At 33.6% G+C, this 18,527-nt stretch overlaps 2 protein-coding genes across 2 annotated transcripts; one reads left to right on the top strand and one right to left on the bottom strand.

Moving 5' to 3' along the window:
- Positions 1-321: 321 nt before the first annotated feature.
- On the top strand, positions 322-4,188 carry Sec61beta (Sec61 translocon subunit beta). Its single transcript, XM_085955521.1, has 3 exons — positions 322-410; positions 2,735-2,931; positions 3,805-4,188. The coding sequence occupies exons 1-3, from the start codon at positions 408-410 to the stop codon at positions 3,890-3,892; spliced, it is 288 nt and encodes a 95-aa protein (XP_085811647.1). The 5' UTR covers positions 322-407; the 3' UTR covers positions 3,893-4,188.
- A 4,241-nt stretch (positions 4,189-8,429) lies between these two features.
- Positions 8,430-12,724, bottom strand: LOC147065979 (uncharacterized). The gene is made up of 4 exons (XM_085955385.1): positions 12,492-12,724; positions 10,528-10,965; positions 10,245-10,419; positions 8,430-9,712 (listed from the first exon to the last, which is right to left on the bottom strand). Exons 1-4 carry the CDS (start codon positions 12,586-12,588, stop codon positions 9,496-9,498), a joined length of 927 nt encoding a protein of 308 aa, XP_085811511.1. The 5' UTR covers positions 12,589-12,724; the 3' UTR covers positions 8,430-9,495.
- Positions 12,725-18,527: the final 5,803 nt, after the last annotated feature.

Genomic DNA, 18,527 nt, shown 5'->3' with positions numbered 1-18,527 from the left:
CTACCTACACGGATGGCGTAGGTGTAGTTATGCTCATGTAACAATTGTGGCCTCGATTTACACTGACTAGGCTGTGGATCTAATTTTATTAAGTTATAATATGTCTTAGAATGGCTTTGATGATGATTGCAGAACAATTAATATACTGATAAAATAAGAATATGAAAATATGTCATATTTTACAGGGAAAATATTAAACTAATTTACCTACCTACCTAAATAAAAATCCTCCTCTTGTATATTACTAATTGTTTATCAGACTGGCAACAATATTCCCTCCTGTTGGTGGTGACGTTTACGCTACGTGTAGCTGTCGAAATTGCTCTTTTAGAGAGTTTCTCGACGTGTGCCAGTTACCCGTTAGTCAAAGTTTCACTTGGGACAATTAAACTCGTAAATTCTTTAAAATGGTAAGTGAAAAGTGATACTATTTTACAATATTACTTGAAATCATTAATTTATATTTGTCGACAGCATACATATTTTGTATTTTTAAATGATTATAGCCCATTTTCATGTTTCATTATGTCGTCCAGGCATCTTTTTTTAAATTCCAGCTTTCATGCGATGTAAATATTAATTCCTCGCTAACCACATAGTTATGAACCGTTCATCAAGGATTCATTTGATTTAAAATTTGTCGCTCTACCGAAATTTTAAATCTTTTCTCTCAGCTGTCAGTCTCAGAATTGTTGTTTTGGAGTAGGTAATATTTCGGTTATATTATCCTTTCAAACTTTGGATGATCTTGTGATCCTTACACAAGTTTTGAGAAGGAGCTATAGGCAGTATATTTGTTGTTGTACTTAAATGAAATGAATGTGAAAGGCTTAATTATATTGCATACATCGCCACCTCAAACGGATGATTTAAATTTAAATGACAACAGAATATTTATTGATAGAGATTGGATTAAGCATAGGAGAGGATATTTATATGGGTTTTCATTGATTTTTGGATTTTCTGTAGGTTCTTATTCATTCTTTGTCCAATTAACGAAACTGTCATGTCATCACTTTAATGCTTCGGTAGAATGAGCAGGTTCACCCAATTAGGAAGTTTACCATCAACACACATTTTATTTTATTTATACACTATAATTTTTTCTTGTGAAAATCATGTTCCTGATTTTCGCCAGTTTAGAGCGTTTTTACGAATTTTATTTTGCCGTGGTTGTCTATCAAATCTGACAGTTAGGCTCTCGTAAAAGAGGGCCAAAGTTAGATGGCGTATTGAAAATTTATTCTGTAGAAGGTAATTGACAGTAATAATAGAATTGTTTTAAAGGCATCACAGCAATTAAGTTATTACAATCATAACGATAATAATTATTGAAGTGGAAATATAGATTGGGTTCATGTTGGTAGCTCTCTATTATGGTTAGTAGGAAGCCAAGATCAAGATTGGTAATGTCAGGTAAAAATGCTGTCTGAGTTTTATAAAATTTGATTATTGAATATATTAATCACAACCAATAGCGGCCTTAAGCCTGACAATGGGGTAGGTCAATTTTGAATATATTATTTTAATTTGCCTTTTCGTTGTATACTTAAAAGACGTATTGCAAATTAGCTTTTTATACATTATAGAAGAAGTACTAGAAATTTTTATATGTAGGTTACTTACCCTTAAAAAAAATTCCATTTTTCACGTTGTCAACTCATCGTTAACCGAAATTGTTAACAAAAAATAAACTTTGTGTGTCTATTTATACACCTAATAACTGTTGTACTTAATACTATTTAAGAACATAAGATTAAAACAATCAAACACATTTAATAAAAACTCCGTTATAATACCTAGTGTTATGGAATGGCGGGATCATTTATATATAAACACTTTTTATATTTCCACTGATCTTATTAGAAGGTAACTTTATGATTAATATAGCAGATTACATTTTAATCGGTAACTTGTATACAATGGTTTAATACAGAAAATGCAGTCGATGGGTTTTACTCAAAGGTTGGATTTAAACTGAACTACAATTAATAACATATGAAACTTTCAGACAACAATGGTCAGTTTGAAATAATAAGCGACAACAAATAAGAATAAAAAGGTTTGCCGCACAAATGAGACCTTGAAATCACAGAACAAAACTCTTGAAACATTTAAGGAAAAATTTACATCATTCTGTTTCATTTTACATATTGAAAATAGTATAGCTGTCTCGTTTTCGGCAATGACCAAAATTTAGTGTATGCAAGCGATAAAACAATATGAAAAAAAGGCGTGTTTTTTGCTTTCTTTCCGTCTCACATATGGGAAATGAGAGAGAAAGAAATATTATTAAGAAATGTGAATCTTGGCGTTCATGAAATTGACCGAGAAACGCTTGTGAGAGTTGAGATACGTGTGTGTGTATGGTGGTTAGATACACGTACATACAAATTAGCGTGCGTCACGTTACAATCACTCGCCAAAACGGAAAAAGGCGTAGGATAATAATATATAGGAGATAATTGACATTGTATAATGTATATAGATTGTAAGATATTTATTTTTGGGAGGTCATTGACTATTTGACCCCAGGAGCCAGCCGCCCATGATCACAACAGCCAATTGGCATGAGGTTGTGTAGAACCAATGAGATCTATTGTGCAGTTAACTTCATAGTACTGAAAACATACAATAAACTCGGTACGATTTTTGCGTATATTGGCATCTTTACTAGTGTCAGCGGTAAAATTTCAAATCCCTTTATATTAAAATGATTTGGTGTTATTTTCAGCCGGCTTCTCCAAGTTCGACGGCCGTAGGGTCAGGGACACGGTCTCCCAGCAAAGCGGCTGTTCCCCGGACAAGTGTCAGTGGGACAGTGAGGCAACGCAAAGCCGCCCCAGCCACTTCCGCCAGAAACCGAAACACAGGCACATCCTCAGGAGGCATGTGGCGATTCTACACCGATGACTCACCCGGAATCAAAGTGTATGCTATCAAACTATTTTTATAACTTTCTTATATGGATTCTTTTCTACGTGCAAGGTAAAGATTATATTTTATAGATCGAAGTAAGGTAGTCCACTACGTAAGTTGCCATAACTCATCACTCAAATGCAAAACTTTCTTAATTCACATTTTAAATATTTTACTGTAGGTTTTTTTCTCATTTTAGATTTACATTCATTACATTCGAGTGACAAACTGATGAAGCGAATCTTGATATTCAATTAAAGAAGTCTATTATATCATTTAGATGCCTATAGTGGCCGAGCAGCTATGCGTTAGGCTTATAATGTAGCGACATTGCATTACTGTATTAGTTTGACTACATGAAAGGTTTTCCAACACGTATAAAAAATTTGGTACAAGTTATGAGGAAGCCAGCGGCAAACACATTTTGAAAATAGCCGATATACTGGATTATTTGATTTTCATTCTTGTAATTCATGAGTTTTTCCAAAATCGGCTATGACAATTCGTCGGTATAGGATTGGTTTGTCGAATAGACCAAATGTTCAGGAGACGAAAAACAAATTTCATTATCCTATATTTAAATACATGGGAGGTTTTCAAATTATTGTTTTTACAGCATATGAATGCTGTATTCATTACAAAGTAATTTAAAGAAAAGGATGGTTCTGGTCCATTTAGATACAAAAAATCATTCTGCATTAAAAGGTTGATTTCGACAAACCAATCCTATAGCGACGAAATAGTGCAGTTTACACTTGGCTTCCCCATAACCGACTTGTACCAAAAGTTTTCTATCATCATTTGTTACATCTGGCTTAGCTAAATTCTATCTTTCTGGATTGACCGATGTACAAATGTTTTAATTGTGTTTTCTTGTTTTTGCAGTGGCCCAGTACCCGTCCTCGTAATGTCTCTTCTCTTCATCGCGTCAGTGTTTATGCTTCACATCTGGGGAAAATACACCCGTGCGTAGGGGATAGTTGAATAATAGTTTTTCTAAATGCCGATCAGGACACAAAAGTGCTAAAGATGTGTGAGGATACTCAAATTTCCCTTTACAATGCATTGGTGATATCGATAATCCATTAGCATTTATTTATTATACTGTCTTGGTGTAATCATTCCGATAATAACAAGAATGTTGTTTTGATTTTATAGATTGTTTTATATGGAATTAATATGAAATCATCCATTGTATGAAGTGGAGTATGTCTGTTTGTATTTAATAATAAAATAAATAAATGTTTACATAATTGTAACGAAAATCAATACCTTTTTTTTTACATTATCCCTCTTGGTTTATTGATGTGGAAACATCGTTAACTCGTGACCTCCCCCAAAAAATTTAACTGTGTAGTAAATGTGGTGTAAAACTGAATGGAAATATTTCATGCGAAAATAGACCGAGGAGGGGATAGGTGAATTTCTCCGTGGAGTGATCGCATGGAAACAGTATCAAAATTACAGCTTATGTCATGCGTATGCTCAAATAAACGCGCGAAATGTTGTGAAAATTCATTCTTCAAATTTATTAATTCTAACGGCCTATCTGAAATAGTCTTGATAATGGTGTTACAACCGAAATAGCTATCGACAAAACCTTTTTTTTTTAAAACCTGTAGAATTTAGTATTATTTATATTTTCATTTCTTGTACTACAATAATTGTAAATGTTAGCATTTTTAAAAACATAAATGCTTAATAATATTGGCCTATCGATGGCTGCCTTTGTGCAAAGATAGTATGTCCAGTTTTTGTCTAAATTGAGTTAATACACAAAACGTCTGCATTGTATCTTTATGCTGGAAAAATATTGTACGTCCAAGTAGGATGTTTAAGAACATATTGTATCTTTAAAATACATACATAATATGTCCATTTCTCATGGATCTCAAAACATACAAAACTGGACATACAATATCTTTGCATTAACACAATCACTGCTAAACTTTTAATTACCACATTTAAATAACACGTTAATTATATCTAATGGCCAATGACTCCAAACGCGCTAGTTGCGGTGTTGGCACTAAATGAGATAATTATTAACTCATTTAGACTAATTGACTAAACCATCACATAATAATTTAGAAACGGTGGAGTCAAGGGGTATAATATATTTTATTTTCAAAAGCTAATTGTGTAGATCTTATCAAAAAACCAATACATCAACAAAGTATAAAATGTCATTCTTTCACATATGAGCCAAGGAGAAGTCGAGTGAGCCAACCAACATTTTTGAAAAAAATGAGTTAGGTGCGTTATGGTATTCTACATGTCATAAACTATCATAAAAGTGAAGTGAGCTAAGTAAATATACACTAACATAGTGTTTTATTGTTAAAATAAAAATATTCATTGAGCTACCGTATTATATTGTCAAATGGTGAAGTGAGCCAAGTCATAAGCTCACTTCACCGTTCTCACCAACTGGTTAACGTGTTGTTATCCTATAGAAGTGAACACGGCTAACACGCATGTTGCTATGGTAACATGCTTGTTAGCTGTGTTCACTTCTATGCATTCATGCAAGTTTCCCACGTAATGGTGAACATGATTAACTTAATAAATTAAAATGTGAGCCAAGTACTATTAGTATGTAGAGGTGAACACGACCAACATAGGCTAAAGTGGCATTAATAAGTAAAGGTGAAGTACCCTTTTATTCTCTTATTACAATCAATATTATCCATAAATACTTTTCTTCTATTTGCTTATGTAATAAACTTCCATTTAATATAAAAAATTAATACAGCTCCATACAAAAAAATTATGTAAAAAGTTCATTAAACTAAAACCTTCAATAAGAAAGTTTCACCATTTTGTCACTTGGCTTACTTCACTTCTTGAGGGCTCATATGTACCCATAAATATATGAAATGACTATTTTGTTTTTACCGAATTATTTATTTTGTCACAAAAAACTTGAGCCATGTGTGATTTTTTTTATTACATATTCATGTAATGAGTTCATGAGAAAAAATGGTGCCCTTTGGTGTATAAAAAATATTATTACAGTACACTCTCAGTAATCCGACAACTACCATAATACGCTGTTATTTTTACTAGTTGAAAGCACAAAATCAAGCTCTATAATTCGATTGTCAAATTCAATAGTCTGCCCCGTACAAGTATACAATGCAGATGAGACGGGTTTATTTTGGAAACGTACGTTCATATAGATATGTATGTATAATTTAGTAAATACTTGATTTTGATTATAAATAAAACCGTAATTTGCTAGTACAAATTTCTCAAAAAAACTATTTTTACAAAAAAAATGTTTTAATTTTTATCATATTATTTTGTATGCACTATAATCCGCCGTTTTCACTAATTGGACACTCGTCTGGTTTTTGGGGTGGCGGATTACTGAGAGAGTACTATATATGTTATTTTAGGACAGTAATCCATTGAGACTTTGAAAGAATCCTTTTTGGTACTTGTGCCACTCTTCAACGGTACGCAACATAGGTAGTTACTTCATATCGACCGTTAATCGGCAAAACATTGTAAGCGACACTTTTTGGTAAATTGATAATATTGGTAATTGCATAACATGTGAAATTGGAGGCTAGTACACTATCAAATCCTATTAATTGAAGTATGTATTGATATATTAATATTTTGTAGTTGTGAACCTTATTGTCACAACTACAAAATAAAAGAGAAAGTTTCTAAAATGGGATTTAGAATAGAGTATAGTTAAAAGCAAAGAGACTTAAGCAAACAAGGAAGGGCCATGGATTACCTGCATCCCTTTCAAGCTGAACAATAATTACTTCCGTAACCTCGCAACTGACAACTGTAAATTTAATTTAGAAAACAAGAAAGGCATTACACGGCTGAAGGCACGTGCAATCTACGGTTAAAGATGTGAATAATAATGTTCTGGGCGCCACACGATCTTGAAACCGTGAAAGCTAATAATTTTATAACAGTGTGGAATAAAGCGGGAACAATAAATAAAAGATCAATTTATATACTTGACAGAAACTATATTATCGTCAAAGCAAGAAATTAGAAATACATTAAAAGGTTATTAAGCGGCTCGATATTGAAATTTGGAATTACTAAAAGAAATACGAGCAGCTAAGTTAGAAAACAAAGAGTAGTGAAACAAATAATAATAGTTTTAAAATACCAAAATGGAACGACACAGAGGCTTCCAGAACTGCAGCTGCAATCGTGCTCCTTTAAGTAACGTCCATTATAAATGTTGGGTAAAACCAAAGCAGAGCACGACTATACTGGATGACAGACAGAATCAAAAAGCCCTGTTGCTTGTTTCACACCTCGCGACGTCCGTTGCGGCCGGAAATTCCAACAGCGACATCTGTTATTAATCGCGTTGCTCCATCGACGTTACCATAGATCATCGTCGGGGTTGCCAGAGGTATGAATATTAGTTATGTTCATTTTGAACATAACAGTATTCAAGGCTTGTTTTAGCAATATCTTGCACATGGAATCATGTACATGTGTAATTAACCAAACATAATAAAAGTATGTACACAACCTTAAGTCAAATAAGGCAGGATGTTATTTTTTTTGACCATGTCCGATCCTAATAGGATCATATGGGCCTCTACAGAGTAGAGGTTTGTATTAACAGATTTTGTTTTTACGAGAAATGGATGTCAGCCACTTGCTCAACCTATTAGGTCCATACCCTGACTCACACACAAATTGAAAAACAATATGTGTACTTGCCAGACCCAGGATTCGAACCTGGGACCCACGGCGTGATAGTCCAACGCTTATGCCGCGCGGCCACCGTGGGCGTAATGCCTGGTTCGATTTTTTCTTACTTTGACTCACACAAAAAGATTTCAAAGTATCGTTCATGTTTTTCGGTACCGCAAAACGCTTATCCGGCGATAAGATAGGATCAATACTTCATAATATGAGTATCCTTCTCTCATAGAAAGATCCAGTACAACAAAAATTAAATGACTTAAAAAAACTTCGGCAGTACCTCTATCTATTCCTGAAAAATATATCCCTTTTTATGAAACAATTTCCCAGGGGCAAACCACAAAAAATGTAAATGATGATTTTTTTGCTAAACTTATCTGAAATACTAAATTTGTATAAACTATATCAAATATATTTTTTTAAATTATATTGCAATGAAATTAATCAATTATAACGGTATTTCACGTGTTCATTTCGAAAACAAAAAAGAACAAGAAATTAAAACAGATTTTGTCATTAAATTAGATAAAATTTCATATTTATTTTGGAATGTAAATGCTCCATATATTATTCTACATCTTTCGAGGAGTTTTTTTTAATGTAAGTATTTAAACAAAAAAATACACAGTTTTTTATCTCTCCCTGAAAAATTTGCTTTCTGTTATGGGGTTTTCGAAATGACCAGTTCATTTTGAGAAACACCATGTCATTGTGTGTAATGTGCTTTTGCTGAGCAATATAATATAGAATTGGATTGAACCCAAAGGAACAAATATCTGTGGAATAGATTAAAAAGACGATTTTTTAGCTGATATATATAACGTTCTTTATTCAATAAAAAATCCATTTTACAATACACATAATATGCAATATTAAATATTTCCAAAGTATAAAAATAATTACCCACCACATTAAAAGAAAATATGTACACAAATAAATGCTGGTATTTATTACAACCTAATTATTAATGGCCTTTGCTACAATTTTTTTGTAACTAAATGTAATTTATAAAAAGATCTAAAATATCATACATTGCTTAATAGATGATTAATTTAATATTGTCAAGCGTTGTGCTTAATATGTCAAAAGCCCTTATAGGAAATTGTACAATCAAAAGAATTGTGGATATGTTACGACATTACGTGAAAACATTATAAATTTATAATGTACATATAGGTACAAATAGGTACCAATTAAGCAGATACAGATCCAACCTTAAATGTAATTAGAACAAACAAGTTTTTACCAATCTATTGAACAAAATATAACTTAATAACGTTAGACCATAAGTATTGTTTGAAACATACCTCCACTAATGAGAATAATGGAATTGCTCTTCTTTTAGATAACATGTCACCAAATTGGGGTACAAAGTTAGCACTACCTACCGTCAAAATTGATTGGACATGCTCACTAGTCTGGTGAGATTTTAAGTATTAAACCTTTCAAAATGTCTTCACACAGTTAGGTGCTGCCAAACGTAGATATAAATCTCATAACGTATGATCTTAATTGATCATGGTCAGTCAGATTTATTTGAAGTTTGCCTTTTAGCATGTCATTAATCACTTCCGATTGAAGGATAAGTAGAAGCTCCTGAAAACAGTATTGTAACACAATACTATTAAAAAATGACGACTTGATTCTTGGCTTCCGTGCCATCCAAAAAAAGGCAGGGGTCATAGTTAGCTCTTTCGAGATACTTATGATAATCACTCAGAAGGTATTTTTCCATATACATATGACATTTATATCCTGTTGACTGGATAATAACATAACAAAGTACATTTACAGACGCAATATCCTATGTCCTATTTAAAAAAAATTATATTATGCTAAAACCAAATGTTCCCTAATGTTTTGTAAAAAATATGTAATTTAAACTGGTTTTTTTGGTGTTTTTAATATTCCAATTCTTCGTAAATATCGAACTATGAATGGCGTCGAAGTAAGTGTGATTCCAATCCTAACGGGAGCGAATACTTTGTGGACGGCATATGCCACAACAAATGTTCCGGCGTTGGCTGTCGCTTTTTTTAAGAATTCGCTGTCTCCTAAGCCAAAGTATTGCATCCATGCCGCAACATCTAATCCGCTGCAAAAGAAGAACACTAACAGTTCATACATGTTTGAAATGCATATTTATGAAAAGCGTCTTAAAAAGAAAACAAAGACTATGTACACGGCATTCTAGAAATGGACAAGATAATATTTGCATATAGCCACATAGAATACAAAAAATTAATTCAAAGTCAGTAGATACTATTTATAGAAAATAACGTGTATAAGAAAATTGAATGCAACGGTAAATGTAAAATCCTACATTCATTATCAGAACCATAAATTTAAATTAATTAGTTATAAAATATTCAAGCATGTTAATGTATTTTTTTAGTAACGATTCAAGGTTCATATTATTGCTTTCACAATTAATTGATATCTTTTCCGGTATTTGGCCTACCACAGAGTTGAAAATGGCTTCTGCAACAAGCTCGAAATGTCGAGTAAAGAAGGAGAAGGAACAACACACGATGATAACCCAAATACCGATGAATCAATGTTTGCTTTGTGTATTTTCGATACACAAAAAAACCGAGATGATCTTTTGGTGCAATCAATAAACTCACCTGCTGACAAGAAGGTAGCAGGATCCTAGAGACGCCAAAGAGATGGCCACGTGAAACACGATGACTGTAGAGCCGTACACGGAAACCGCTTGCTTTAGCTGCTCCTTGCGGCTCAAAGGCGCATTCTCTGTCGGCGGAGGCGTCTCGCTACTCATTGTTCTAGTGTTACATCTATTTCCCAACACCATAAGCAAATGGTCAGTATTAAGAGGAAATGAATTAGCAGACTTATAAATTGTAGAAACTCCAGCTGATACGCTAGAATGAACGGTACCTGAATTAGCACGGCTGTGAATGCTACGGCTATAGGTGTTCCGCAGGTTTAGGTAGTGTGAACTGTGGAGGTGGTCGGAGAGATACTTGTGACCCTGTCCCCACTGAGAGCCCGGCATGCCCAAGAAGCTGTGCTGGCCTCCAAACGGACTCGGCACGTTGCTTTGCATCGACGATGATAAATTCACAGCTCCACGACAGTCATAAGGCCCGATGTGTGGGTCGGAATCGATTGTAATGTCAATCTTCGGAATGACTTTTGGCTCATGGCAGCTATCTTGCGAAGAGATGACTGAGCCTGATATGTCTCTCTCACGCAGAGGCGAGAAACGTCCCATTTCGGAAGCATTGATATCCTGGACATTGTACGGAAGGGGTAACGAGGCAGCACACGGTAACGCTCTCGGAGTGGTAGCATGTAGATTGTTACGAATATTTACATTGGATCCTGAAAAAGTAAGAATAAATAACATTAACTGAGAGTCTATCGTCACTTGTGTGGTAGATAAAACTTAATTTTTTTATATAGTGTGGTTGCTAAGACAACTTTTTAGACCGAAACAGAACAGAACGTCAACATAAATAATTCAAGTATCGTAGAATTAAGAAAAAACAACTAAGACTATTTATTGTCAATTAAAAAAATAATCTTATCATGTTTCACTCATTTACATAAGTTAATGATAAAAAACATTGCATAATATTACGAGGAGCAGGAAAGTTATCTACGTGAATACACATCTATTTATAGAAATTTCACTGGCAAACAATGGTAAATACCTCAACATTGTCCCGAATATAACACACCCGAGGCCTGAACAAAAACAAACCATAAGTGCGAGTGAGTAAGCATTCTTCACGCTTATATCTTCGCTCTATGCATTAGGGTAAGATAGAATATCTACGATGAATTAAATATTTTTTGAAAACGTTGCCGGTAAATATTGATTTGACTGATTACACTCATTTAAAAACTGTGAGCATGTGTTGCTGAAATTTTTATTTTTTTTTGTTAAATATAAAGTTAGTGGTAATTATTTTTAGTTATTTTAGTACATCATTTATGATCAACTATGTTGTGTTTAAATTTGGCAGCCGTACTGAGAAGCAACACAATGGTATAATAACGTTTCATAGTTAAGTTGATAATAATAAAATCGAGGTTCTATTATTATTGGCATTTTGCCGAAAAATAGGCGCTCTCTATATAATATCATTACTCTGAGAACACACCCAATATATTTTGTACGAGGATGGAAAGGATACGGAAGTTATGTTACTCTTCCCAAAAAATACCATTCGGACTTTCATGCGGATTGCAGCTTGTTAGCGATGCTACAATTCTGAAAACCTTTTTCGATAGATACTGGATTAATTTTCAGTCAGGCTGAAAAGGCAAACACAATATTGAAAAAAACATTGCGTTATATATTCAGGACAATGCGTTAAGTTTCCATCATTGAGAGGAATATAAGCTAGCATGTTAATGTATACCAAGTAATAAATATTCTTTTTTCAAAACAAATTGTTTTTGGTGACCCAAGGTAGGTACCAAATAAATTTCGTCAGCTGAATTCTAGAGGTCGAATAACAAAGCAAAAATGCATGTATTTTTATTATTTATTTCTCTATTAACAATATGTACCTATTACAAAATACAGCACAGCTCTATAATTTAATAAAGTATATTTACACAAAATTTTAGAGAACTTATAAACCATTAACAAGTCATTCATCCTCAAGTGGCTACGTGCCTATATTGCCTTCACCATGTTATTATTATTATTGTGTATAATAGAATAACAGCAAGGCCAAAATCTGTGCAATTGGAATAAAGAATGTATGTCATGACATAAAATCAAATCAAAACCCCATGAGAATATTATTATATCCTTTCTCGTAGGGTTTTGATTATAAACTGTTGAGAAATGAGACAGACCACTAAAACGTAAATAAATATTAAAAATTATTCACCTGTTTGACATCCTGGCAAAAAGTACAAATGAGAGTTTAATTTTGCAAATGTTATTTGCCTGCTTGAGGGTATTATTTTACTTAAATGACAGGCCATTCTGGAGTTGAAAAATTCCAGTATACACTTAGATACTTTTTTCACATGGAGTCACCATCCGAAGAATACTGAACAGCCACTGATTGCTGTGTTAGTCTATGTTGCTGTGCAAACACGACTGCAAGAAGTTTTCTATAAAATTTATTAATAAAACTCGATCCTGTTTGACAACCTTGAACCATAGAGCGCGCAGACGGTAGGTACCTAATCGAGAATCGAAGTGTCAAAAATTGCATTTGGCTATACGGCCATGAAAAACCTCTATATTATAATGTCAAAGATGAAGGTTCTGCAGATTCAACTTTAGATTAATTTTCTTGAATGGAAACTATAAATACACAACCGCCTACTTAGAATAACTATGCACTACGGGCATGTGAAAATAATGTGTTTCTCTGTTTTATTGTCAGTCAGGTACGGTTAGGTGTCTATGGCTTAGTAGGTAATTCAGTGGTCACCAACACATCATATAGATAGGTACCTAATATAAAAATGCGATAAAAATCGAGTTTTTTTTGTATGCTTACAAGCATTCACAAATTATTGATGTTAGCAAAAAGTTTTGGTAAAGACCAGAGATTTTGAAAAAACCTTCATCTATGAAGGTGGAGTCTGATTGTTTGAAATTGAAGCAAGGAAAGGACGTCAGCGCATTTATTCTATACACAAGACTGCTTTCGACCGCTACGGCAGCTATTTGGACCGAGTGCCATCCAAGTGCACTCGTATGAGACATCTTCATACTAATTATTCCTATCCAAGCTACTTGGACCGCGTCCTACTCATCCAAGTTAGTTTGGATAGGAATAATTAGTATGAAGCTGTCACTTGGATGGCACTCGGTCCAAGTGTACTTGGATCGTACCTGGACCGTGTCAACGCGCTTTAAGGTAGGTTTGTATCAAAGTATTAGCACTTATTGTAACAGTTACTATAAGTTAGGTGTAATTGTTACAATAAGTGCTATGTTTTAACAGCACCTCTCTTGGCTATGCTAAATTTTAGAGCAAGATAGACAGTTTTGACTGTTTAGACGACTAACTTATTGTAATTGTTACAATAAGTGCTGATACTTCGATACAAACCTGCTGTATTAGCAATGTACTTCAATAGCTGCCGTAGCGGCCGATAAAGAATAGATGCACTGGTCTACTATTAATTAGCCACAAGTGACTTCGCACTGCAGGTTTATTTGCCAAATTGCAGGGCATATGAAAAGACAATCCATAATCAGTAGATAAACAGCCAATACCTACTATTATACTGTAGGTATCTAAAAAGATATAATTACTGAACAATGGAATATACGTATAAAACGATTTTTTTAAAACTCCATTGGCTCAGATTAAATTAAATACACAGATGTAGTTCTTCTGTACTATGACATAATTTGTCATAGAATTTCAGCCAATTCCAAGAATCAATACAATGGTTTTATATTATACCTAAGGTAAACGTACCAGTAGTTGACCATTTAAGAAAAAAATTCAACAAAAATAACGATTAACGTTTAGCATTAGACCGAATGTTGGCAAAGCAAGTCTACTCATAATGGATCAAATGTCTTAATTAATATGACAAGACAAAAATTAAGAAAGGGTCCGTTACAAAAAAATTGTGTTCAATTTTTCAAGACCATGTTTTTGTTCCAGTAGTTGACCATCCAAAAAATTGAAAGTTCCAGTAGTTGACCACTATATGTTTCAGTAGTTGACCATGTCTAATCAGGGGTTCCAGTAGTTGACCACTATATTTTTCAGTAGTTGACCATGTCTAATCAGAAGGCTTTATGGCAAATCTGTCATCAGAGTTGCCTCAGGGCTTCCAGTCAGACCACTCTAGCCCATAGCTACTTGAATCAACTTGGTAGCAATGGGCGGTTCAGTAACAAGTTACATATGAGAGGATTTTGTTTGACAGCCAATCATCAGCTTTGTTCGGGTAACAAAAGGTGCAAAATTAGTTACTTCAAACTAAAAATACAAAAATATATTTATTTTAGCAACTAAGTACATACATACTACATAGTAACGCATAGGCTCAGTACTTACCAGAATAAAACTTAACATAAAAATCCTTAGATATTCCAAATAAAGTCCAATTCCGGAACTAAATAAACATTAAGAGTTTTGCTTACTTGTGTCGGGTCATTTATTTGGGATACTACCGCCTTCCATTCATAGCTGAGTACATCGGGTCGCTCTGGCCATTTCCATAGTCTCCCGCACTTTTGCATCGATGAAATAGTAACTTTTACTTTAGAAATATGGACGATTTTCCCCGGGAAGTATTATAATATAATGTTCATTAATGACTTTCATAACGGGCAGCCATCGAGTTTTAGGCTTAAAGCTTTCATCACTATACTTATGCCATTCACTCTCCGCTGAGTCTGAAATGTCAACACTTGGGTTAGAAGACTCGGAAGAAAAACGCATTTTCTTCTTGATTGCTTTCAATTCCCCCATTTTTTTCTTCTTTTACTTGCTCATTTAGTTCTTTCTTTCTTTGCCTCTGCAGCTCGTTCTTTTTTCAACCGTTCCAATTCTTCTTTCTTCCTCTTTTTGTTTAGAAAATACTCCTGGCAAGGTTTACCGGAAACACTGATGGGGGTTTTTTTCCCTTTTTTGCTTTCTTCTTGAATTTTTCTTCCCCTTCACCGGGGAAGAAAAAATGTCTCTTGAATGGACTACGAATATTTGATGGACGAGCTACGGGTTCACTGGCGATTGGAGACGAATCACCATCACAAGTCGTTAGACCAGCCACAGGTGCCCTAGCGATTGGAGATGAAACATCATAATAATTCATAGTATTCCAGGCGGCAAAAGACATCATATCATCGGATTCCTCTTCTTGCAATGCCTCATCGATGAGTCTGACCGGGTCAGGTGGAGTGATATTTTCCAACTCATTTTTTACTTTTCGTCACAGTGCGAACAGTAACTTATCATCTTTATCAGGTTCGTTGTTTTTGCGGAATGATTCAAGATTTTCCTCATCAATGTTTTTACTCAGGAACTCTCTCTAAATACCGCTTGGGTTCCTCTTATGTAACCATTGAAGGCACACTTTACGATTCTCCTGGTACTGTTACAGCTTAAGGGCTCCATGGACAAAGTCCACATTTTCGGAAATTTCTTGAGGAATTCTTTTGTACTTCTTTGTACTGTCGTTGGTGTGACAGCCCCACCGACACTCCCTGTTACTATGACGGTTATGCATTCTTTATCGTCGGCATTTGTACCTGCTGGTACACTGTCTCGATTCCTTTTTTGGCTAAGACCCTGCACCCCTAGGGGCGGCAGGTTATATGAAAGTATGGTGAAGCAGGCAGGTTATATAAAAAAGTATGGTGAGGTAGGCTGATAAACAATTTGCGGCAAAACTAACGTAAACATTATTAATTATATGGGTACGTTATAATGACCAAAGTAAATCCTCCGTGATGCCCTGCATTTTTGTCTGCAAGTTGTCGGCTATTGTTGGCCTGCTTCATTCAGTTGCTATATATTCAGGGCTATAATTATTCAAGAAATTTTTGTTTTCCGAAGAAAAAATACACAAAACCATTGCTGAAAAAATAAATAAATAAAGTTGACGCCTAGGTCATCTACTGGACAGAACCACCCTAGACACTTCTAATTAATAAATAATCATCGTTCCATACTTATGAATGTAAAAATTGTTCAAGACTAAGCGAAATAATTTTATTTAATTTATCTAGTAGTTGACCACCCTGGTCAACTACTGAAAAAGTATTAAAAAAAGTTTGAGTAGTTGACCCCCCCACAAAATTGCTTTCTTGTAAATATAACTTAAAAATTACAAATGATATCGATACTTCAATATTATGACTGCCCGTAATGCATTAACTTGATATTATGAAGTCAAAAACGTTAAATTGCCATATACTTACATCCACTGATATCCTTAACACTCCCGTTGCCACGATGGTCTCGCAGTTTAGAAATGACCTTAAATCATAGATACCCCACTTATTATTATGTATATAAACGTCTACTTTTAGCTATTTGTAGATAAAATATTTAGGCATAAAAAGAAAAATATATAGGTGGTTGAATTGAATGTTTTATATGTAAAATTAATCATTTTTCGAAAGTCTAATCAATATTTTGATAAGACAGTGATAGGGCTATCTAGAAAGATATACGTTAGAGAAACGCGCATAATAGTAATGTAAACATGAGACACTATTTTAAAATGTCATTTGTTAGTCAGAGATAGAAATGTATGTCTTTGTTCAACATAATTCTGTGAATAATGCAATCAGTTATAGCCTCCCATAATATATCGAACCTTGAAGTATACATTGTTCAAATACATCTGACGATAAACGCCAAAGCAACCCTTAACGCAATGTTATTAGTGTTCATTTTACCGTGTTAACTTCGCTACATGTGGCGTTTATTCATAAACAATTGACGAAAAGGATCCAATGCTATTGACCATTGTCTAGTCAAGTCATAAAACCTTTTTTCCCGGATTTAGAAAACAGACCCTTGCTACAAGGTTTGTAAAGATTACATCAGTTTGTGGGACATAGGCAATTGAAAAAAATTCTCGAGCGGGCTAAATAAAAACAGCACAGCATGTGGCGTGGCGTATTCACATGTTCTACATGTTTATACTATTATCATATTAGGCAATGCAATATGTTAAATATTGGCAAGGGTAATATTATTTCATTCTGTTTTAGAATTTTAGGAAAATAATACAATGCGATAAATTTCATAATATTGATGTACCTACCTATTCAAATGTTGTATTCAAACCCAAATATTAAACCCGTTTAAATAAATACCCTGCATTGAAATCAGACAGCTACAGAAAATGTAGGTATGTTCTAATGACTAGCATCAATAATAATATATTTGTATCTATAGTTAACTGTAGCTTTGTAAATTGCGGTGCGGTGCGGTTAATACGATATTCTAAAATATCCTTTTTTTGACGATATTACTAATACCTACCTATATTAGTTTTTTTTTTAATTATAAAAGATTATAAATGAGACATTATTTTGTTGGTCCATGGTTGAACCGTAATAAATTGTATTGTCGTCGTAAATCACTAATAATAGCTTTCATCCGAAAATAATAATGAGTCAGCAAATGCAATTCAAGTGCAACTAGGTAGTACACGTGGAGTTTCTTTTGTTTATGAAGTAGACACACAGTTGCAAAAAATATTTTATAGTGTTTGCAGCATTTTTATCTTTTAATTTTACAAGTACCAATAATAAAATTATAAAGTAGGTACCTACTTACATACCTAATATGTAAATAAATAATCATAGTGAACCTGTTGTGTTTACATGATATTGTGTTATAATATTATATATTATTATTAACTATATATAATAATATGTCCATAATATCGGTGGATTGTATGTAGGTACAAGAAATTCATATTAAGATTACTGAATCATTCTAATTTCATAAGTACTTACCAAATAATATTATTATATAAATAAATATTATCATACTCAATCTGATGTAGGTATATACATAATAATATACTATTATATTATTTCTCAGTGGTGAAGTGTGGAGGTAGACTGTTAAGATCTGACATAAATAGTGCATTGTGAGTCATACGTACCTATTTGTTTTTATTGAACTAATACTACAATAATTTACATAATATGGTGTTATATAGTTTTTAAAAATCAGATAAACCCAGGCCGAAATAAAACCATAATAGTTTCGGTACGCTTTGGGCAATCCTACAATTTTGTGCACACTTTTTCATTCATACTTCTCTTTTCGTTAAATATAAAATACATATTATTATTATACGTCATGTTGTTGGTATTTTTTAACTCTTCAAGTGAAGCGCCTAGTTTCAGAAGCCCTAAAAAGGTTTTCATAAAATTTTGAGTTTGATATATATTTAGATATATGTTTTTGTCCACT

The sequence above is a fragment of the Rhyacophila brunnea genome, unplaced genomic scaffold (assembly GCF_057557595.1).
Source record: "Rhyacophila brunnea isolate RB1 unplaced genomic scaffold, BYU_Rbru_1.0 scaffold_5, whole genome shotgun sequence".
NCBI lineage: Eukaryota > Metazoa > Arthropoda > Insecta > Trichoptera > Rhyacophilidae > Rhyacophila > Rhyacophila brunnea.
The sequence above is the reverse complement of the archived record's forward strand: the minus strand, read 5'-3'. Positions and strand labels throughout refer to the sequence as shown.